At 53.4% G+C, this 23,004-nt stretch overlaps 1 protein-coding gene across 1 annotated transcript in view; it reads right to left on the minus strand.

Annotated features, from left to right (window-relative positions):
• KAZN (kazrin, periplakin interacting protein) overlaps positions 1-21,462 on the minus strand; it is a 292,248-nt gene extending 270,786 nt beyond the window's left edge. The window contains exon 1 of the mRNA XM_036445442.2: positions 21,013-21,462. Coding sequence (XP_036301335.1) covers positions 21,013-21,247 — 235 coding nt within the window. The 5' untranslated portion in view covers positions 21,248-21,462. The remainder of the gene's footprint in view (positions 1-21,012) is intronic.
• Positions 21,463-23,004: the final 1,542 nt, after the last annotated feature.

The raw sequence follows: 23,004 nt of genomic DNA on the forward strand, positions 1-23,004 counted from the left end.
AAGAAAAGAAAGAAAGAGGGGTGATGACTGTATTTTTGTTTCTGGCACAGACTAGCTATTTGCCTGTGATATTTAATTTAAGAAACCAGACATCGCCTCATCAAAAGCAAAAGGTCGCTCCCGTTTGTTCAGGTGAGGTTCGGGGTAACGTCTGGTGAGAGCGGGTGGGCAGGTGGAAGTATCACTCACCCACCTCACACCCTCATATTCCTGCTGAAGGCTGAACGTGATGCTGTGAATGACCACTGAACCACACGGTGTGCCCTCTCTGCGGGCAGGAACCAGACCGTGCTCAGCACAGGGTAAGGACCCGAGAAGTGTCTGTTGAAGGATGAACGAGCTCTCTCCACTGAGTCCTTGTCAAAGGCTCACCGTGCTGGCCATGTGGGGTCCATGGGCGTTTTGTGGAAGCCTCCAACATTTCCATTTTTGTGATAAAAATTATACATAAGAAAACTGACACCCAAAGAAGTTAAGCAAATTTAAAAAAAAATATATATTTTATTGATTTTTCACAGAGAGGAAGAGAGAGGGATAGAGAGTTAGAAACATCGATGAGAGAGAATCATCGATCAGCTGCCTCTTGCACACCCTCCACCGGGGATGTACCCGCAACCAAGGTACATGCCCTTGCCCGGAATCGAACCTGGGACCTTTCAGTCCGCAGGCCGACGCTCTATCCACTGAGCCAAACCGGTCCTGGTGAAGTTAAGCAAATTTTCTAAGGCCGTACAGCAGGGGTGGGGAACCTGATTTTTGCCAAGGGCCATTCGGATATTTACAGCATCATTCGAGGGCCATACAGAATCATCAACTTAAAAATTAACCTGCTATTTTTGGTCAAACATTTAATTAACTCCCCCCCTAACGCCTTGGCAGGGCCAGACCAAGTGATTTCATGGGCCTTATATGGCCTGCGGGCAGACGTCCCTGTCCCCTGCCATACAGCTACTAGTTAAGTCACAGAGTCAGGGTTTGAACTAGCTGTGTTGGGTTCCAAAGACAAATCCTTTAACACCGTCCAAAATAAGATGACACGGAACAAACGGATGAACCCATGACCTGAATTTCATGTCACGTGAGGTTTAAAAGTTAAGTGGAGAGTTTGACAGGTATTAATATTTTACAAAAATGTGAAAAATTGTAAAGGTACCTTATTTAACGAAACATAATGTCACTTATCACTATTTTGTTTGATGTCCCATGAACGTTCAATATTAAGCAAACCCGTACTTTCCAATCAAATTATGCCAATACAGTCGCCCCTCCCAGATGGAGCCTCCATGGGCCTTTGGATCCATCAGCACTTACTCAATGCCCACTGCATCGCTAAAGAAGTCAGAGCAGATCAGACCTCGAGAAGCTCACAGTTGAAGGAGGAAATAAGTCTGTGCTCTTCCCAAACTGCTTTCAATGTGTGCCCAGGTGAGGGGGAGGGGGGAAAGGAGGATAGGGGGCTCGGGAGGGGGTGTGTGCTGAAGCAGCAGCCGGCTGTCAGCAGTGGACAAAGCTAGGAGGATGAGGTTGGGCTCCTGTACCCGAGGCTCTGCCCAGGCCCGTGGTCGGCAAACTCATTAGTCAACAGAGCCAAATACCAACAGTACAACGATTGACATTTCCTTTGAGGGCCAAAAACTGACTTCTGCACATGGGCCATGGAGTTTCAATTGCACTGCATGTGCAAGCCCGCACGTGGTATTTTGTGGAAGAGCCACACTCAAGGGGCCAAAGAGCCGCATGTGGCTCTCAGCCGTGGTTTGCTGACCACTGGCCTAGGCAGGAAGTACAGGCTGGGGAAGGTTTGCAGCATCCCCACGCAAAACCGAGTTAAACAGAGCAAAGGCCTGTGTTTTCGGGGGCCGGAAACAGGCAGGCCTGGGCTGGGCCCTCCGGCTCACTCTGCAGCCAGTCTCTTGGGGGTTAACGCTGGGCAGTGGCAGGTGCCGAGAAGCCAAAGAAGCAGGCTGCGCCCCGAAGGCAGTCCGAGCCGAGCCAAGAGGCCTTTGGCAGGCAGTGTGGTCCTGAGAGGTGGTGGGTGACGGGGGAGAGAGGCGGCCACCATGGTTCTTTACCCTCCGTTGCCGTGCAGAGCAGAGGGTTAAGAGACACAGCCGAAATCGGCAGAACCAGAGCTTTCCTGAAGCCACCACGTGGATCGAACACACACTTCCTGCCTTTGGAAGCAACTGAAATCTATCTGTGAGAGGCAGCATCCATCCACTGTGGAGGAAAAATCCAGTCACCCCGAAGACCCGGTATGGATCTGCTGGCTGTGGGCCGGAAGCCCCTCTCTTCCCACCCTCTGGCCATTGATTAGCCCCATTAGCAGATGACAAATGACGGGGGTGGCCCTGGTCCAGTGCCCTGGGGACCAGCGCACAAAGGATCCGGCCTCCTCTCTAATGATTGTCTTTTTACTTGGCAGCTCCCCCGGGGAGGCTGAAGCTCCAGGAACGTGTCCCCTCCTCCTGCCCCTGCCCCCCCCCCCCAGCTGCCCATCTGCTCTGGGGTCCTCCTCTAGGCCAGCAAGGACGTGCCCACAGAGAGGCTGGTGTGTGGCTCCTAGGACGGGCGAGCAGAAGGGCACACCTGGACCACTGCTCTGGCGCCCTGCCTACAACCAGGAGGACCCTCTGGCTAAAGCTGGGCCTGTGCCAGGGAGTCTGCGGAGAGACTGTCACATGCCCCACCTCCTGGGATCTTCCCAGCCACCCCCAGCGCAGGGGCTGCGATTGTGCCCATTTTAAAGATGGTGAGCCTGAGGCATCACGAGACTTGCACTTTGCTCAAAGTCACACACAGCTCGTGAGCAACACAGCTGGGATTGGACCCCTAGTCCTCCCACCCCCCGCCCCACCCCGTGTCTGATTCCACAGCCTCTTGCCCACGGTGGTATTCCCACTAGCACCTGCCAGCCTGTACCTGCCTAGGCCTGCTCCTTTTCCATTTGTGCCTTCAATTCACAGCATGTAAATGCACTTCCAACTCCGACTTCCTGCAGAAGGGGAATCACTCTGCGGATTTCCTTCACCAAAGCATCTCCCAGCCCGCGTGGATCAGCCCCGGGGGATCGCTTCCGAGTGACCCTCTGGGGGGACGCGGGGCGGATGGAATTCCTTTGGTCGACGCTTATCTGCAGCGTGACCTTGGGCAAGGCCTTGCTCTCATCTAAAAACGATGGACGATCCACGTGAGTAGGATTGCTGAGCAGGTGTAAAAACTACAATCCATCTTAACGAAGGGCGCCGCTTCGTCAAATGAAATGAAATGAAATGAAAGGTGCTCAGTACAGTAGGCGCCGAAGAGCAGAGCTGGTATCACCTCCTCACAAGGTCTCAAGTCAAATCTCTAGCCAGGGATATCATCTCTCCTTTGTGGTTAAAACTTCTCTTAGAAATTCCGACCTGTATTATGTAACTTACTCACATACGTTTTTCTCCTCTTAAAAAAAAGAAAAAAATATCAGGTGAGAGCTTATGGGGTAGCAGACACTGGACGATTACTTTTGTGTCCACCATCTCCTGAGGGCCTCAGGATGAAATAGTAGACTCTATTGCAGTGACATTTTAAAAAATATATTTTATTGATTTTTTTTTTTTTTTTTTTTTTTTTTTTTTTTTTTTTTTACAGAGGGGAAGGGAGAGGGATAGAGAGCTAGAAACATCAATGAGAGAGAAACATTGACCAGCTGCCTCTTGCACACCCCCCACTGGATATGTGCCCGCAACCAAGGTACATGCCCTTGACTGGAATCAAACCTGGGACCCTTCAGTCTTCAGACCAACGCTCTATCCACTGAGCCAAACCGGTTTCAGCTGCAGTGACATTTTACAGATGGAGAAACTGAGGCCCAGAGAGGTTAAGTCACTTGGCCAGGGCACCCAGGAAACCAGCGGCGGCGAGAGGACTCGGTTCCAGGCTGTCCACCGTGGAGCCCGGGCTGGTCCTCACCTGTTGCTATAAGCCCCAGATTATCAATGCCCCGGCCCGGGTCCAGGGTTACCCCACGACCCGCCTGGACTGACAAGCACAGGGCAGCCCCATCGCAAGGGCTTGGTGTGTGAGGAAGAACAGGCAGAGGAGCAGCATGCTCCTGCAGTTGTATGGTCCCAGATCTCCTCTGGACAACAGGTGCCCCACAGTCCATCTGGCGGGGCTCTTTCCCGGACTGGCTGTGACCCAGGAAACCTACCCCAGCTTCCCGCTGCCCAGAGAACACCGTGCCAGTAACCCCAGGGCTGAGGAGTCCAGCGATGCTACAGCAACACTGACCACGCGCTTCAGATCTGCTGAGGGCTGCGATCAACGCTCAGAAGCGGGTGCTCTTATCACTTTGATTCTAAATAGAATTCTCGGGGCTTCAAACAACTTCAAAGTTACCTAATTTTCCTATTATACTTGACAATTGAAGGAGAAGCAGTTGGTTCGCTTTTGCAGACAGTGTACAATCACATATACACATCCGTACACACACACACACACACACCGGTCTCACCGTTTTACAGATGGGTAAACTGACACGCATTGAGATCAAGGTGAGAGTACATGGATCTGCGGAGCTGAGCTGGGGCCAGAACTTGACCTAAAGTGATTCAATGCCACTGTTCACAACAGCCAAATGGTAGAAACAACTCTTTGCCCATCAGGTGAGGAGTAGGTGAAAACGTTACATAATGCAGGCAACAGAATATTACTCGGCCGTGACAAGGAGTGGGAATTTTGATACATGCCACATGCAGGTGAACCTTGAAAACATTGTGCTAAGCCAATGAAGCCTGAGATAAGCAGCCGCATCATGTGTGATTCCATGTATATGCAATGTCCAGAATAGACAAGTCCATAGCGACAGAAAGCAGCTGAGTGGTTGCCAGGGGCTGCAGGGAGAAGGTACTGGGCTTCTCTCTGCTCCAGGTGATTAGAAGTCCGGGATCAATGTTAGGGTTAGGGTTAGGGCTAGGGTTAGGGTTAGGGTTAGGGTTAATTAGGGTTAGTTTTGTTGTCACTCCCAAGCATTCGTGGGCACGAGAGGTCTTCTGTGAGAGACTTCGGGACATTGTTTATTTTTGTTTTTGTTAATCCTCACCAGAGGATTATTTTCCCACTGATTTTTAGAGAGAGTGGAAAGGAGGGAGGGAGAAAGAGAGAAAGAAATTATCAATGCAAGAGAGACACATCGATTGGTTGCCTCCAGCAAACGCCTCATCCAGGGCCTGGGATCAAGCCTGCAACTGAGGTTTGTGTCCTTGATTGGAGTCAAACATAGGACCCTTCCATCCACAGACTGACACTCCGTCTACTGAGCCAAACCGGGTAGAGCTGGGCTACAGTTTTAAATCCTCACAGCTGACACTCACTGAATCCTTAACACACAGGTGCCAAGCACTTAGCACAGGGGTTCTGATATATTATTCGTTCCCTTAATTTTTAAAAGACCCATAAGATATCAGTCCTGTAGCATAAATGAGAAAACATCCATCCTGTGTCCCAACAAGATGACATGCTAGGAAGTGGGGGAACTATTGGTTAAACACAGGAATCCAAGTCCAGTTAAAGGAACATCAGTCATACAGCCAAGACTGAGGTATTGCCCAGTCCCTGAGACACAAAATAGAGCGAAGTTCTAACATCCACAGTGGCTCACAACACCAACTGAATGTCCCTAGCACGGGCCACACTGGCCCCTGAACTTGCAAGACGCAGCCCTCACAGTTCCCTCAGGAGCTGGCAGAAGAGCTAATGGCTATTTGATGGACACCCACCACCATATTACAAATGGTCGGGAGCAAAATAAATGCAAATGAGGCCTCGAGGGCAGAAAGCCAGCTGGGTGTATCCCTCCTGCACTGAAATGCCTGGTTCTATCCCCAAGCTTAATTTTTCATGCAAAAGGCAACCTGGAGCCTGTTGCTCCTAGAAGCCCAGGGGAGGACAATCAGGAAGACAAATAGAGCCCTCCTCCTGGCATCCTGGAAGTGCGAGGAGGGGTGGGTGATGGGCCCAAGTGCCCACACAAACCAGGGCGGCGAGCCTGTGGCAGAGGCTGATTTACGGGCCGAGGGCCCGGCCCTCACCTTTATTTACATTGCTTGGAGCACACACACTCCAGGAAAATTTAGTGTTTTAATTTGGGCATCTGGCTTGCGCTTTATTATTTTTTTTAAATCATCCTCCTCCAGGCCTGCGGGTAAACAAGGCTGAATCAGAAACTAACTCCGCTCCGCAGAGCTCCTCCAGCTTCCGCATCCCGGGTTCAGCATGGCCGTTCCTGGAGGGCATGGGAGGGACGTGTCTGATGCATGAAGGGTTCTGCTGGGACCTGCGGCATGGACCTGCGTGTTTGGGCTCCAGTATGGACACCACACTGGAATGTGAGATCCGGGACACGCACTGGACCAGGAAGCCAGGGTCACCACTCCAGCCTGGGCTCTGCTCCCAAGCATGGTGAGACCTCTGCCAGCTCACTCGTGCTTTCTGGTCTCAGTTTCTCCAACAGTAAAATCAAGACCATGTGGGATGAGAGTCTTCACCATCCCTTTCAGTGTAGTCTGGATGCTCTATGATGCCATGACCTACATGTGTGCTTTCCCCTGGGGCCTCCCTCTCCTCTGTATCCCAATTGTCTGAGTTTCTCGCTTACACGCCTGTTGCAGGGGCTCAGGCTTACATGAGCTCTGCTGGGCCCAGGAAAGGCAATAGTCCCCCAATTTAAAAAATTATACCGTCAGGAGCCGAAGGCAGGAGCCACGTGACCCACATCTTCGGTCATGCAGTTGGCATCTCAGCCCCTGTGGAGGCTGGAACTTCCGAGTCCCCTGGAGCCCATGCTGGGCACTCCCCGGCTGCCCCCAACTCCTTTGAATTCCCCAGAAAGCAAGCCCTGTCTTTGTCCTGGTCCTGGCATCCCTCCTGCCCATTACCTCGCTTGTCAATCAGATGTGCTTCATGACGGCTAACTGAAGGGGTAAACCAAAGGAGGAGCTCAATACACAAAAGTGTGAGCCCAGTCCCCACCCTCACCCCCTCCCCGTGCCAGCATGGATGCCGTAAAGGAATGCAACTTACGGCACCCGTTAGGACATTTATAGAGAGTCTGGCAAGTGCCAAGCCCGGCTCGCTGCTCCACACACGCCATTTCCTGCGGCCTCACATCAGCCCAGCGACGTCAGAGCCAGTGTTCTCTCCAGACACTGAGGCCCAGGCTGGAAAGCAACATGCCCACCTAACACCCCCAATGAGTGCCAAGCAAGCAGGATAATCATGCAGGCGACGGCTCCAGGGATTTCTGCCCAAGCTATATACTGAACCCCTGTGGGCATCTTCCTTTGTTTGAACATACCACTGGGCTTCAAAGGAGCCAGCGAAACCCTTTCTCACACCCACTGCCTCTCCACACTGCTCTGGGTTGTACCCGAATGATGGCATCTTGCGGCCGGCTAACCTTTTTCTGTTCTTCCATGCGCCGTCTGAAAGCAGAACACAAAAAAAGAGAAGATTCCTCCGGGCCAGATCCCATTTGCTGCCCCTCATGCTTGCGTCCTCTGAACTGAGTAGGGAGCAGCTCTGCCAACAAGCCTGGCAGATGGTCAGCCAGGCTCTGGTGATGGCCACGTTACCATGGACCTCTGGCATCCGTAGCCAGACCGGCCCCTCTGTGAGCCCCAACCTACCTGCCTCTCTCTAAGGTTCTCTGCGAAGTCCTATGTGGGCCGCCGGACAGAGCAGCACCAAAGAGCAGAAATGAAAACCGTTTACCCGGGTCTTCCAGGTGGTTTTAATGGCAGGGAACACACCACGGTTCACAGGAAGGTTTATAAGGAAGTGCAGAGCGGCTTGGGGTGTCTGCCGTGGCCCAGCGATTTTGGGAATGCCATCTTCGCTAATAAATCTGAATGCTGCTGGAGAGATTAGGCCATTATCCGGCGCTGGTGTAAATGAGAAAATGATATGATGGATCGCATGCTCGAGGGGCTTTCGGAGTGAGATGGAGATGGGGCAGGAGGACGCTAGTTAGCGATGGCAACTGGCCAATCAAATCACGTTGCCTGGAATCTAGCGGAGGGCCAGTTCTGTCATTCTGACTGTGACTGGCACTTTCCAATATTCATGCCAGGAAGTCACTAAAGTAATTTTTGCTGAAATAGAGGCGCTTTTTTTTTTTTTTTTTTTTTAAGTTGAGAGCCCAAATCATAGATTGATCTGATCATATCAGAACAAGAGGAATTTGAGGGACAGGAGAATCCTTTAAAATCAAAAGCCTAGGGAAGTAGCCATAATTTTTCTTTTAATAGTATGTTTTTATTGATTTTAGAAAGAGAGAGGAAGGGGGAGAGAGAGAGAGAAACATTGATGAGAGAGAGAATTATCAATCGGTTGCCTCCCATGCGCACAGCCTGACTGGGGTGGAACCTGCACTCCAGGCATGTGCCCTGACCGGGAATCAAACTGGTGGCCTTTCAGTGCATGGAATGATGCCTAATCAACAGAGCCACATGGGCAGCCATCATTTTCTAAGGCACTTATCAAGCCCCTAATGGCACATGGCATTGCTGAGAATCTCATTAGTCAACAGAGCCAAATATCAAGAGTACAACGATTGAAATTTCTTTTGAGAGCCAAGTTTTTTCAACTTCAACTTCTTCTAACGCCACTTCTTCAAAATAGACTCGCCCAGGCTGTGATATTTTGTGGAAGAGCCACACTCAAGAGGCTCAAGAGCTGAATGTGGCTCTCAAGCAGCAGTTTGACGACCACTGGACTAGGTGAATATGCATGACCAAATGCATTCAGCAGTAGAAGTTCCCAACATGTGGCCACAGAGACACTGTAAGAGACTTTGAACTTCCTGTAAGCAACAGCGACTTACAGGAAGTTCAAAATCCACACGTGCAGCCCTCAGACAAAACGAATCACTTTTCATCTACGTCCCCTTATTTTCCAAACATACGCAGAGGCAGAGGAAGCATCCACTTGACAATGCTACTGAATTCCATGTATTCTTTGCGTTTATGCATTTTTCTCAAGCAGATAGAAAAAACAGGACTATAAATATGCAGGGACCAGAATTCATTCCAAATCAATCTTTCTTTCTCTCTTGCTCTCTCTTATCATTAAAAAGAGCACACATGAAACCCAGGGACCGCTGTCCCAGCGGGAATATGAATGACAGAGAGACTCAATCCAGTCGTAAGCTGACGGCCCTTGACAGAAGTTCGCCAAGTCCTACATTAGCTCCATCCTTCAAACCAGAAAGAGGAAGCACTGCTGCGAATGCCAAACCAAATCAGAAAGCCCTTCTGCAAATATTCAGAAACAGTATCCATTGGCAGTCGGGGGGGAATCTTAAGTGTGTAACGCTGATACAGATCTACAACTCAAAGGACCCGAACCTTTTGATCCTTCAGAATACTGGCTGCTTTGCAGAGCCACTATAAATAGATCTTCGAGGGAAGTTTGAACCTCGTTACTTCTCTCCTGCTGCCAGAGGTTCAGGAAGAGAGAATGTTCTTGAATTGCACTGAGAGGAGAAGGGGATGAGAATCCCTGATGCTAATGAGTCAGGTCACCACCTCTGCGGGTCTTGGGATGACACGCCCCTTCCGCTCTGCTAAGATGCATAGCAAGTGACCCCACTCCGATTGTCCAGAGTTCCCTGTCTCTCCCTTGGCCACTGCCCCGAGGACAAGGCCTAAGGGTGGACCTGGAGCGGCAGGAGGTCCGCCTGCAGCTCAGACAGTGTGGCTGCAGTAGGAATGAGCACGCACCCGCACAGCCCTCAGGTCAAGTAGAAAACTTAAACAGACACTTTGCCTGCAAATGAACCCCAAGAACCTGATTCAAGAGACCACGAAGGTTGAACGGAGTCTCCCAGAAGGGAGAGCGACAAAAGAGAAATTAGGCAGAGGTCCTGTGATGGCTGAACTCTGCCTCCAGCACTTACAGAGTGCCCACATCCACATGCGGAGACCAGAGGTCCCACCCAGACGTGCTTCCCATGCTGAAGAATCCTCAGTGATGGTGGCGTCAGGTGCAAAAATGTCTCCTCCCCCTGAGTGAGAATCATGCCCAGTCCCCCCTCATTGCAATCAACCGGGAGGTCCCATGCTGCAACCCTACAGACCCCCACCTGCTTGCGAGGCAGGCTGGCGGGGTCGGGGAAACGCCAGGCCAGGAGGGAAGAAGAGAGGTCAAAGACGTCAAATGACTATAAAGCACACTGAACGGGTGACAGAACAGTGTAAAAGAGTGGGGTTAAATTTGTAACTGAAATGATAAAAGCACATAGTGTAAAAAATAGGATTACACTGGTAAAACTGGATTTTCCCTTCGCCACGAGTGGACATTGGACATGGGAGCTTAAAGTACGGGAGCACAGTCTTGGGGGTGATAAGGTGGCCGGACTGGCCTTACAAGACGGGAGGGGGAGAGTCCATGCCCACAGGCAGCAATATCAGACCTCCTCCAACCATAAGCTCCGGGGCAGCCTCTGCGGCCGCTGTGCAGCCGGCCCGGCCTTGCATGCGGAGAGAGAGCAGATTTGGTTTGTTGGCCAGCTCAATAATCTTGGTCACGTCGGCTTAAATCACCGGGCCTCCGTTTCTTTATTTGAGAAATAGATTGCTATGTCTACCTCAATTCTATCACACCAGCCAGTCGGCGGGGCCCATGGAGAGGAAGCCTGTGAACGCCTGTGTGCAAAGGAAAGAAGGGCGGGTACAGGCAGTGGAACCCTGGAAAAGGGACCTGGAAAGGGGGGAGGGGAGGGGCTTTGTAAACAGAGGGTGCCGGGCCCAGCCTGTTTGCTTTGGAGGCTGGTGATAACAACTGAGAGGTTGGAGTGTAGCTTTCAACTTGGCCCAGGGGAGAGCAAGCCAGGTGCTGGCCAGCTGAGTGTTCACAAGGCCCGCGCCCTCCGGGCGGGGGAATGGCCTGGCTGCAGACCAGGTGATGCCGGAATCTCGGAATCACAGTCCTTCTGAACAGACATGAGACAGAAACGTCTGCTGGCAAACTGGCAGCCAGGCCTCGCCTTCCTGCCCCCTAAACCTCCCCATTTCCCCGCTTTCCACAGGAAACGTGTAGGGAGAGGAGCAGCGTTGCACTTGATGGACACCTTACTTAAGATCATCAATATCCACATCATCACAGCCTGGTTCTCCCTGCCTTCCTTCATCATGCTCCAGGGTACCCCAACTATACTCCCCAAGGCCACCACCATATTCCTAAATTTCATACCTTGTCATCAAGAACTGGTGAACACGGGATTTCAAATGGCAAGAATGGGGGAGGGGGACCCCATTATGTTCCGAGTTACACTTCCCGAGTTAAAGCAAATGCATCACGTTCAATGGTTTCAACAGAGTTCAAGTTCATCAAGGAAAATGAACTAATTCATTTGCCCAGCGTTGGCTAGGAAGATAACAGGAAGGGGGATTTTATTTTAAAAGATGCAGAGCCCACTGGAATGTACTTTTCATGTTCTCTTTGGAGGAAAAACAAAAAGATACCCAGGATCTAGACCCTGTACTCTCCACACCTTCCTTCTCCTGGAGGCATGCTCTTTGGGGGAGAAGACCAGCCAGCAGCTGTCCTCGGCAGTGTCCAATCCTAACTGGTCCAAAAAAGCTACACCTTTTAATCATCTCTCTTGGTCAGTTTAACCTTTAGTAGCAAGATTAATGCATTTCCCCAGCATGTTTTTATTCCCCATTGCCGCTGCCATGTACATCTGTGAAGGCTTCTGCATTTGTCACCTTATGATCTATTTTCCCATTACACCTGCTGGACCTTTATTATAAAACTAGAGGCCCGATGCATGAATTTGTGCATGGGTGGGGTCTCTCGGGCCAACCAGGCCATCTAGTCCAGTCCCCATTGGGCCGGCTGAGGGGAGGAATCACGGGAGGTAAGCCAGCCCATGGAGGTTGGCTGTGGGAGCACACTGGCCACCAGGGGGCAGCTCCTGTGTTGAGAGTCTGCCCCCTGGTGGTCATCACATGTCATAGCTACTGGCCAGTTGTCATGTCCTATAGGTTGCTTAGGCTTTTATATATTATATATAGAAGATGTCATTATGTTTCCATGTCAGTCACACCTACCAGGACTTAGTCTGTATCTTATTAAATCTGTGGTCCCTGCACCTGTGTGCCCAGTCACTCAAGCTAGACAGAGGCAGAGAGGAGATGAGGAAGAAAGGAAGAGAAGAAAGAAGAAAGAGAAGGAAGGCATGTAGGCAAAAAGGTGAAAACATCTACATCTCCATGTTTTTGTGTGGTGACGTGGCAGGTGCCGGGGTCAGCCGAACCTGTGTCCCTACCCCCTGTCCTTCTCCTCAGAAGATGATCACTTTCCAGAGCTTGGAGAAGTAACCTTGCCTGGACAGTGTGACTCAGTGGTTGAGTGTCAACCAATGAACCAGGAGGTAATGGTTTGATTCCAAGTCAGGGCACATGCCCAGATTGTGGGTTCAATCACCAGTGGGGGGTATGCAGGAGGCAGCCAATTGATGCTTTTCTCTTATCGTTGATGTTTCTATCTCTTCCTCCCTTTCCCTCCTTCTCTGAAGTAAAATATATATATATATATATATATTAAACAAAGAAAGAAAAGCAACCTTACTAAGCCCCAATTTCTCCATCTGTAGAGTGGAGGTGGTAACTTTACCTACTCACTGTGATATGGAAGTGAGACGAGACAATGTCCCCAGGCACAGTGTCTGGGGAAAACTGGACAGAGGCTCCACCAGCGCCGGCTACTGCTGGTACTAACTCTTGGCTGACCTCGGAAGTCTCTCCATTTCCCCGGCTCCGGCCCTGGCGCATTCCTTTTCTAAGCACGAACTGCTCCCCTGCTAAGGAAAGAGGTTCGAGTCCTCTCCAGAATTCTCCAGCCGAAGCCCAGCCGAGAGGCAGCGAGAAGAGACAGCCTCACATTTGAACGTGGCCCGGCCACAAGCTGCGCTCTGCCCTCTGGTTGGACACCAGCCCCTCCTGGCTGCAGGTGCTCCGGTGCTGACAAAGCATGTTGGTCCGAGGTGCTCTGAGGCCGGGTGATGAAGCGGTTAGTGTCCGACACACAAACCCTAATTAGAATCGCTGCCTGCCAGCTTTAGAACAAAAACGACTTCTTGGTCAGGAACAGGGCTCTGGGGTCATGCCGACTCATGCTTGACCCTGGGTGAGTCTCAGAGCCTTTCTGCACCTCAGTTTTCTCATCTGTAAAATGGCAAACATTGTACTTACCTAGAAGGTAGTTTAGAGGGTTAAGGGAATATAGACAGAAGGGTTTAGAACAGTGTTGACCTACGGCAAGTAAACAATTAAATCGATCACCTATCATTACGGCAATGATCTTCATGACACCTTGTATAACGTGGTAAGTAGACCAAATTCTGCATACTCTGTAATTTGATAATCATGGTTCATTCATTCATTCATTCATTCATCCATTCATTCATTCGACAACTTAGCTGAGGTTTACTCTCGCTATGTGCGGCCTTGTTCTAGGTGCTGTGGATGGAACGGAAAACGGACAAAGCTGCTCTCACGGGGCTGTCATTCTGGGTATCACAACCAGGTCTCCCTGAATGCCTGGCATAAAAGGCAGTTCTCAGCCCAGGAGCTGTGGGCCCCCAGTGGACACTTTGCCAACTTCTATAGACATGTGTGGTTGTCACAACCGGGGTGTGGAGGGTTCTACTGGCATCTAGTGGGCAGAGGCCAGGGGTGCTGCTGAACATCCTACAATGCACAGGACAGCACCCACACTCCTCACCCCCACAACAAAGAATTATCCTGCCTCAAATGCCCATGGTACCAGCGCTGAGAAACGCTAGCATAAGGGAATCTGCAAGAAATTAATAGGTCTCTCGTGGAGCATGATTTTAGGCCACTGGAGGCTACTGAGGCCGCAGGGAGAGAACCCAGGAGAGGGAAGGGTGGAGAATGGGAGGACCACAATTCGAGCTTTGTCTGTATGCATCCTTCCTCGGAAAGAGAAACATACTAAGTCCATGAAGCAGGAGGCCCTAAGCTCAGGACAGAATGCTTCTCCTCATTGGTGACAGGTGAGTCCTAGATGGCTAACCTCCTGAGCAGGATCAAGTTCCCTCTTTACCATTCAATCTCACACCTTAGAGAGAGGTGTGGCTGCCTCCCTAGCTCTCCATCGTGAGAACACACCTCCAGGGCCCAGAGCTGCCCTTAGCCAAAGCAATAAGAATCAGGAATGGAGACGAGCTGGAGCTTCTCCAGCTAATAGCCAGAGGCTGCTCTGACTTAGGGGTCAGCAGGGAGGCCAGCCTGGGCGTACACAGCAGGGAAGCCTGTGGGTTTGAACTCCCGGGTCCCTCACTGTCAGCTGAGCGACCCTGAGCATCAGGGCGGAATGAGTAAGAGTGTGGTCTCTGGGGCCAGAGCTTGGTCACTTACTGGCCCTTTAGCAAGGAACCTCATTTCTGTGCCTTAGTTTTCTCAGATGTAAAATGGGTACAAGGGCACCCCCCTCATACACCATTATGAGGATCGATGGATTAGTTAAATCATTAATACACAAAAGCACCCTGAACACACAGTACCTGGCTCTGAGTGAAGGCTATGTCAAAGCTTGCTTTCATCATCACCATCACGGTCATTACTTTGTCACGATAGACAAGCAACGTAACCTCTGAGTCCCAGTCTCTTCTTCTGAAAAATGGGCATAAGAGCTCCCGCCTCACTGGGCTCGGGGTCCGATTATGTAAGCTAAGCACTGGGTCTATGCTCGAAGCGCTGGCAGGCCTTACTATGACCTATTGAAAAGCGTGACAAAGGCACTGAAGCGCGTTCTCATTCCATCCCACATTAAACTATTCCCCTTCACCGGAAAGAAGGAAACTCCGTGGTGTCCGGACGGTCCCTGACACCCTGTGTGCTCTGATGCACCCAAGACCTGAGCCCCAGGCGCCGTAACACAGCACCAAGGTGAGGGTTAGATACAGGAGTGGGCAGCGTCGGTGTACAGTGAATAGGTGAACCACAGTTTATTCTTGTATTATCATTGGTTGATTATTATTGTATTAACACTGTCAACCTGCTTTGGCCTGTCCCTCCATCAGCCCTGGGCCCCCTCCCATTGGAGGGCTCTTGGTTCTTAATGGCTTCAAACCGTCCCCAGAGCTGGGACAACACTGGGAACGGAAGGCCTTGGCATCCCCATAAAGGTGCTCCGGTGTGCCTGCTCAGATGGAAGAGGGGAGGGGGCGTGGGAGCCGGGCCAGTGTCTCCTCCCCTTCTCCCCATCCTCCCAGACCGGCCACACATCACAGGAGGGAGCCCAGAGGCCCGGGGACCCCAGTACAAGCTCCATCTGAGCTCCTGGCCTCAGGTTTCCATTCATTAAAGGGACGAATATGAGCTTTTCAGCAATCGGACTCAAAGGCCCGCAAGGCCGAGTCCACAGAGCCACCAAAACAAACCTAGAGCCGGTGAATTCCCACCACACCGGAGCCACCTGCTCACACAGTGGTTCCTGCCAAACTCATTAAGACGCTGCTTGGCTTCTTTCATCCTCCTCGCTGCTTAGGAGGCCGGGAGAGAGGCAGGGACGCCCACGGAGCACAGCCGGGCCTCCACGCTCCAACCCGAGGTCGCGTGGAACAAGCAGGAGCCTTCTGGCCACGTCCAGCCACCTGGGGAGGATGCACTTCCTGCGGCTTCGCCACAGGCAAGTCAGGCCCGAGGGGACCTCGAGTGGCGACCTGGGCCAGCAGGGCCCTCACCTGCTCGGAATCCTCAGATACAATCTGCTGCCGAGGATGGTGGCCGACTGGCTTCGGGGAAGCTGTCTTTCCCTAAAAGATTCCGCCTGAACCTGCGCTGCCTGCGTTCCAGATGACAACAACCTTGCAATGCCGACTGCTGGTGGCACGGCTTGTCACCCGCATGTCACTCGCCCCAATATCCAGCCCAAACAGCACGGACTGATTTCCATTACACGATCACTTAAAAGCCCATTCCCTGGCTGCAGCGGCAGAGCGCGTGTGCGCCCGCCTGCCGGAGGGCACGGTGTGAGAAGCCAACCGCCAATGCTCCCATCCGCCGGTCCTGGGAAGAAGGGTCTGGAAAGAACTGAGGAATGGATATGGATTTCAGTTTCCCTGGCTACACAACGGAGGCCTGAACATATCCCCCACATACATGATCTGCAGTGAATACAGCCATCACCCCACGCGTGACCTTCTGAGCCACACATGACTTGCGTGGCGGCGTGCAGGCAGCATTCCGGCGAGCACGCCCCACCTGCCAAGCCCATCTGCTCCCCGCTCCCTGGCAGCCAGAAGTCACAAATGATAACCCACAGGATCCTTAAGAAGTGCCAGCGCTCCTGGGGAGCAGCGGGGAGAGGGATGGAGAGAGCAGGCCTTGTGCTGCCCAGGGCGGATGTGTGACGAGGCTCCAGGTATGGAAATCGGATTGGCGTGGGCGTCTGGTTCATCAGACAGAAGTTTAGAAGGGCCTCAATAAATCATGGACATTTGAAAGCGTGAAATTAACCAGAACCAAAAACTTGACTTAAGGGGTCCCCTGAAGGCATTCTCCATAGACAATGGAGAGCCGGTAAATAATAGCCAATCAATAACTAATTTCAGCCATGCCGTCCTAATCTGTAAGTAATCTGTCTCTCTGTGACCACGCACGGTGGTTTTCGGGAGGGACGTCGAAGCCCTGTTGCGTGGCAGCCTTCCAGGGCTTGACGAGACCCACGTGCCTCTTTCATCCCGGTCCCAAGGCTGCAATCCGAGGCCTGTGCTCTGGGACTCCGGGCCAAGCGACCAGAAGGTCCCAGAGATCCCACCACATTTGGTTCCATCCGCTCTGCCATCTGAAGAGACTCCTTCTTAGAAAAGCGGAGTCTAGCCGGGGAGCCGGGAGCAGCGGCAGGAAGGGGTGGGAAGGGGATGCCAAAAGACGAGGCGTATTTTGCAAAGCAACAGTGTCTAGATCTCTGCAGGCTACACACACATTCAACTCAGTCCAAGGCTAATTCACACCACCGTCTCCGGGATGGCGGTGATGCTAAGAACGAGCAGTCAGACCTCAAGTAACAGCCTGTGTTAATGTCTACGTAACCTGCATCTGCTTATGAAAACGTGTACAGATGTAGGAAATGGCATGTTGGCCCATCCCCATCCTAACCAATGCAAGAGGCACCAAGTCCCCACCACCCAAGAAAGATGCTATCGGCACTCCCGCTGGCAAAGGCATCTAAGTACATATTTCCTTAAAACACACACCCACACACACCCAACCCTATCAACGACTGGCATCCTACTGGGCATAAGTCTTCCAGGTTAAACACAGTTAACACCTGTTTGAACTGGGCACAGTGGCGCTTCATTGTTTCCTTCCACGCATAGCAGCGCAACCACGTGACTTTAATACCGGTTATTCATCCGATGAAACGTTTCTGGAGAAACACACGGCTCTGTTTTCCCCTTGAAGAACAGCGAGGGTTTGAAACACATTTTCCCGCAGACGAAAACAGCTTAGAAATGTTACTTTCAACAGCCCGTTCCCTGCCACCGACAAGACGAGCTGGGGGCAGCGCTTGGCTCTGCCCTCTCCGAGCCTCCTTCTGTCCACCTGCCACAGGCGGCGCTGACCTCCCCACCCCGGGGGACGGCCTTGGGAGCTCGCGGCGTGCCACGCTGCGCGGATGCGCTGGGCTCTGGATGCCAGCATCCTCATTAGGCCTTCTCCAACTCGCGGGGAGCAGGGAGGGAAGATGGGCCAGCTGCCAAGTGTTCTTTCAACACAGATTCCGAAAGAAGATCCTGCAAAGTGCGGAGAGCCCAGATTTTCAGCAGTTCACTTTCTAGACTCGGTTACATAGCAACCGTGCCAGCTCGCAGAGGGGACCAGCAGAGCCGTTCTTTTGTTTGAACGATACCCTGCGTGAACCCTCTGGGAAAACCCGAGTTTCCTTCATCCACTCACCTGCTGTCCGGCATCGTCCCTCGGACGAAGTCTCCAACGGTGGGTGCGTGCGATTGTTGGATTCGCTTCTTTACATTTAAACAAAGCATCCGGGAAGGGATTTTTATGATGGCTTGGCAGGGAGAGCAAAAGGTGACTCTCCCCCGGTAACTGTTTTTGCTGATATTATTAAAAGGACATGAGCATGGGATATGCACATAATGCCCTTTAGTGAAAAGATGACTTGCACGGTGGTTGCATTTTGAAAAACACTCATTTCATTCAAAACCCTCGATTTGGAAAGCAATCTCTCAGGAGCACTGAGTACTTTTAAGGCCTGGGCCCATTGAATTGTACCAATCCAGACAACACTAGAACAGAAGACTACTGCCTCGATGGGCCTTCCTGGGCCTTCCTGGAGCTGCGTTATGAAGATGCAGGGGGAAACCAATCCAATCCATTCCAATCTAAACCAAACCAATCCGATCCAAAGCAACCCACATCGTGTGAACGTTAACTGGAGAGAACCCAACGCTTTCCTTCAAAAACCCTGGAGTCACTAGCAGCAGCAGCAGCCACCGGCAGGCCACCTCTGCAGAGGGTTCTGAGCAAGCAGGATGCCGAGAGCACAAAACCAAACAAAAAAAAACCCCTCACAGACAGCAAGTCACGTGCAAAGTACTGGGTCACGGTCCTGTGGCTGCAGAGGAATACATGACGGCCCCCTGGATGTGTGAGGGGGGCTGGTTTTCTTTCCAACCATCACGCCAGTTCTAAACTCACATCCATTTAGAGGCATATGTGGCCAACAATTAAGTTCAGTTCAAAACCTTGAACGTTTTGTCTTCTGATTGTGAAATCACGAAATGCCCCGTAGGAAAGAAAGGGTTTGGAACATACCAGTGGTGCACGGAGGAGAAATCAAGAGCAGCTTCATCCAGCCACCCACGTGGGCGGGCAGGCATGCCTCCAAGAGCACCAGGGAGCTGCTGGCGGTGTGCTTGTCAGCAGAGCGAGAGACCTGAGAGCCATTTTCACTGCCACAGCCTTGTGGTGTTTTTTTTTTTTGCAGGAGAAAAAGGAAAATAAAACAGCCCCCCTATTGCTTCACCACCACGATGTCACCGTCTGCTAAGTATCTCAACTTCCACGCGGAGCGGGCAGACCGCGGCTGCAACGACCCCCTTGGCAAGCTCCGTCTGCACCCGGACCCCAAACTTTCCCTTGGCTGAGGAGAGCGGCAGCCGGTGGGAAATTACACCGGCATTGTTCCGTCCCCTGGAGCGTGGCTTTGGATCTTTAGCAAAATGCCCAGCTCTTGGCTATTTCTTCACATGGGAAGAAATACAGGCGTCTTTGCCTGTAAAAAGTACAGCATTTGCCATTCCCCGTCTCCCTGACCCCCAGGTAGCAGCAAAGAGCATCTTCCGAACCTGGTGACATAGCGAGTGGCAAAGGACAGCATGCAGACCGCCACCTTGAATACTGTGTGGCAAACACCAGCCCACAACACCTTCCCACCATTACGTCATGGCTGCTTCGGGACCAAACGATGCCCCAGTTCCAGACTTCCTCAAGTACCAAGTTAAGATCGGATTTGGGATTCAACACGGCACTGCTAACAACAGGGCTTCACAGCTCACAGCCTGGGAGAGCACCCCTTCCCGGGGAAGGGAGGGCCGAATGGGAACTGATGGAGAGCCGGCATTCGGCGTTCCTGTGAAAACACCCCCCCCAACACTTAGAAGAAGCTCCCGCAATCACAACAAAACCAGAGCATCCTTTGGAGCCCCTGGCACCTCCTACTTCACCCAGTGACATGTTTATACAAGTGACCCTCCTGGGCTGCTTTTTTTTTTCTGTCCTTTCTGGATTTCAGCAGTTTACAGTTCTGATGATATTCATAACCAGTTACACCCGTTTCTTAAAGGGCAATGAGGCGCGCGCAAAAAAAAAAAAAAGGGGGGGGGTGGGGGAGAAAAGAAGGAAAAACCCTTAAAAAAAGCCAGCTTTGAGCATTTTCCTTTGCAATTCACAGAAAACCAACAGGACCTTTTCTTTCTTTCTTTCTTTCTTCCTTCCTTCCTTCCTTCCTTCCTTCCTTCCTTCCTTCCTTCCTTCCTTCCTTCCTTCCTTCCTTCCTTCCTTTCTTTCTTTCTTTCTTTCTTTCTTTCTTTCTTTCTTTCTTTCTTTCTTTCTTTCTTTCTTTCTTTCTTTCTTTTGATGCTTCCTTCCCCTTTAACCCTTGCAGAGGGTGTCAGAGGTCTATCACTGTCAATGCCAGCACAGACCAGCTGGCTCTTTTCCCTCCCCAGCTGCGGAGTCCCCCCCAGCACAGCGGCCCGTTCTGCAGCCCACCACAACCGAAGCTGTCATTTCCAGAGGAGCCCGTCACTCACCGCGGAGATCTGAGATTTCCCCCCTGGAAAGTGCTCTCCGTGTTTATATTTGCTGGAAACCGAAACTCCCCGCTGAGCGGGGGCATCTACGGTTGCACTGATATCCCACTGCCCCAGCGCGATCTCAGATGGAGACAAAATAAAGTCCAGATGCAACGGAGACAAGGGATCCGGCATCCCCGGAGAAAAGTGTGCGGCAGCGGCGCAATCCGCTACCCCCAGCACCAACCCCAGCGGAGCCGCGAGCTCGCTCTGGGGGAGCATCATTGCAAAGGAAGCAGGCTGCTCCGGAACCGGGAGCGGAGGCATTCGCCCCTGCCTGCCGGGGTGGGGGCAAGGGCCCGGGCATGAAAAGTTTGCACGGGGAGTGGGGCCTGAGTGATAGGTAAGGCACTTTCTGCGGCCAGAAGGGCTGCCCAGGGCCAGAGCAATCGCCGGAACCGTGCACACTGCGCCCGTTGTCCTTAATGACAGCAGCCTGCAACTCCCAGCAGGGGAGCCGAGGTGGCCACCGCCGGACGCAAAGCCACATGCATGCAAGGCGATTTCGCCCCCTGGTTCTTGGGGACACCCAGCTTCCGGCCACCTCCGAGGAGGAGCCCGGGTCCTGCTCGCTCGCTCTCCTCCGCCAGCCAGGCGGGCGGGCGCCAGGCGCTCCCTACCTTGCACGCCGAGCTGGTGGTTCTCCATGTTCGCCGCTGCCGCCGAGTCTGCCGCCGCCGAGGTGCTGGCTGCCGCCGCTCCGGGGCCCGGGCCGGGGCCGCCGCCGCCGCCGCCCAGCTCGGCCAGCCTCCGGCTGGTGGCCGTGAGCTCGGCCCGCAGGCTGGTCACCTCCTGGCTGGCAGCCTGGACCGCCCCATCGATGCGGAGCGCGAGCTGCTTATTGTCTTCCATCATGCTCAGGATGCTGGCCTGGGGGCGAGAGGGGCGACAAAGAGCTGCATGGCGCGCGGGGGGCGGGGGGCGCGCGGCCGGGCCCCCTGGGCGCTACCTGTTGGGTCCCCCCCGCGGTCCGGCTCCCCCCGCGCCCGGGCCCCCGGGCGCAGGAATGACAGCGGCGCCTCCGGCCGCAGGCGGGAGCGAGGCGGCGGGGGGAGGAGGGGGAGGAGGAGGCGAGGGAGGAGGAGGAGGGGAGGAGGAGGAGAGAGAGGAGGAGGAGAAAGGGGTGGAGGAGCAGCCTCGCTCCGCTCCCGAGACCCCGGCGCCCAGAGCGCTCGGAGAAGGACACCCGCCGCCCGGCGCTCTCCAATGGAGCCTACCATTCGCCGCGCGCTCCGGAGGGGGCCTGGCCGGTGTCCGGGGCGCCGCCTGGGCCCCCCGCGCCCCCCACTCCGGGGACACCTCCCCCCAAAGGGCGGATGCGGCGGGAGGCGGCTCTGATCGCGCGGAGGGGGCGCGCCCCGGCCAGCGGTGGGGAGGGCCCGGTCCCAGGCCGGCCCGGGTCCCCTCCCCGGAGCGGTGGGGCGGCCCCCGCCCTGGCGGACCAGCGCCCCGCGCCGGGCCGGCCGGGCTGGGAGGAGGTGGGTGCTCCGGAGAGAGTGGGGTGCTTGGCGAAGGGCCCCCCCGGAGGGGAGTGGACACGGGGCACCAGGGGAGGAGCAGCCCATGTGCGGGAGCTCAGGGTGGAGTTCTAGCCGTGTGGGTTCCTTCCCACGCGGGGAGCCGGGCTGGGGCCCCGCGCGCCTCACTTTCCAGCCCTCCCCACGCCCCCTTTGGCTGCCTCCCCCAAAGGAGCACTCCATCCATCCCGAGACTGGCCACCCGCTGAGTTCTCCCCTCCTACCTGCAGGCCAGTATGCGCCCAGGCGGAGGGGTGTCCTTGGCCCGGTCCCAAGCTTCTGAGCGGGGTGGGGTGCGGGCGAGGGGGGTGAGGCCGGGAGAGAAGGCGGAAAGGAGTCAGCGGGGTTCCCCCTCTGACCTCCTCCCTGGAGCAGGAGGTTGGAGCCAGGCTGCCTCAGTGACCCACTCCCTTCGGGGAGACCTGAGGTAACCTTGGAGTTGATAAACCCATCCAGTGCCTCTTTCTCCCAGAGCACAGGCTCTGCATTTTTCACTGGGGCCCTGGATTCCAGCCACCAGACCTTGTTACCATAGCAAGCTTCATTCCATGCAAATAGGACAATTTAAAGCAGCCAGTAACCCCTGCACCGCCATCCAGCTGGCCAGCCCTGGAGAGCAGCTCAGAGCGCTCCCAGCCCAAGCTGCACACCCCAGAGATTCAACAGCATTCCTTGGAAGCCTACTGTGTGCACAGAGCTCAGGAGGCATGATCATTGCTTTGGAGCACATGTGTCAAACACAAGGCCCGCGGGCCAAATCCATCCCGCCAGGCCTTGCAATGTGGCTCGCACCACGCTGTCATCACTGCACTCCGCTGCGTTTCCATCACAATGCTAGTTTATGACTGTTCAGTAAACCATTCGGCCCGCGATTTAGGTTGGATTTTAGATTTTGGCCCCTTCTCTGATTGAGTTCGACACCCCTACTTTGGAGTAAGGATTCTCATTCCCATTATGGAGATGAGGAAACTGGAGGTGTGGGCAGCTGAAAGCAATTTACCCCCAGGTGCCCGCAGAAATCAGGTGAAACCAGGACTGGAAGCTGGTGATCATGGGATTCCCATTGTGCCTTCTGGAGAGTTGGTTTGTTTTCCT

The sequence above is a fragment of the Pipistrellus kuhlii genome, unplaced genomic scaffold, assembly GCF_014108245.1.
Source record: "Pipistrellus kuhlii isolate mPipKuh1 unplaced genomic scaffold, mPipKuh1.p scaffold_m20_p_2, whole genome shotgun sequence".
In the NCBI taxonomy this organism is placed as follows: domain Eukaryota; kingdom Metazoa; phylum Chordata; class Mammalia; order Chiroptera; family Vespertilionidae; genus Pipistrellus; species Pipistrellus kuhlii.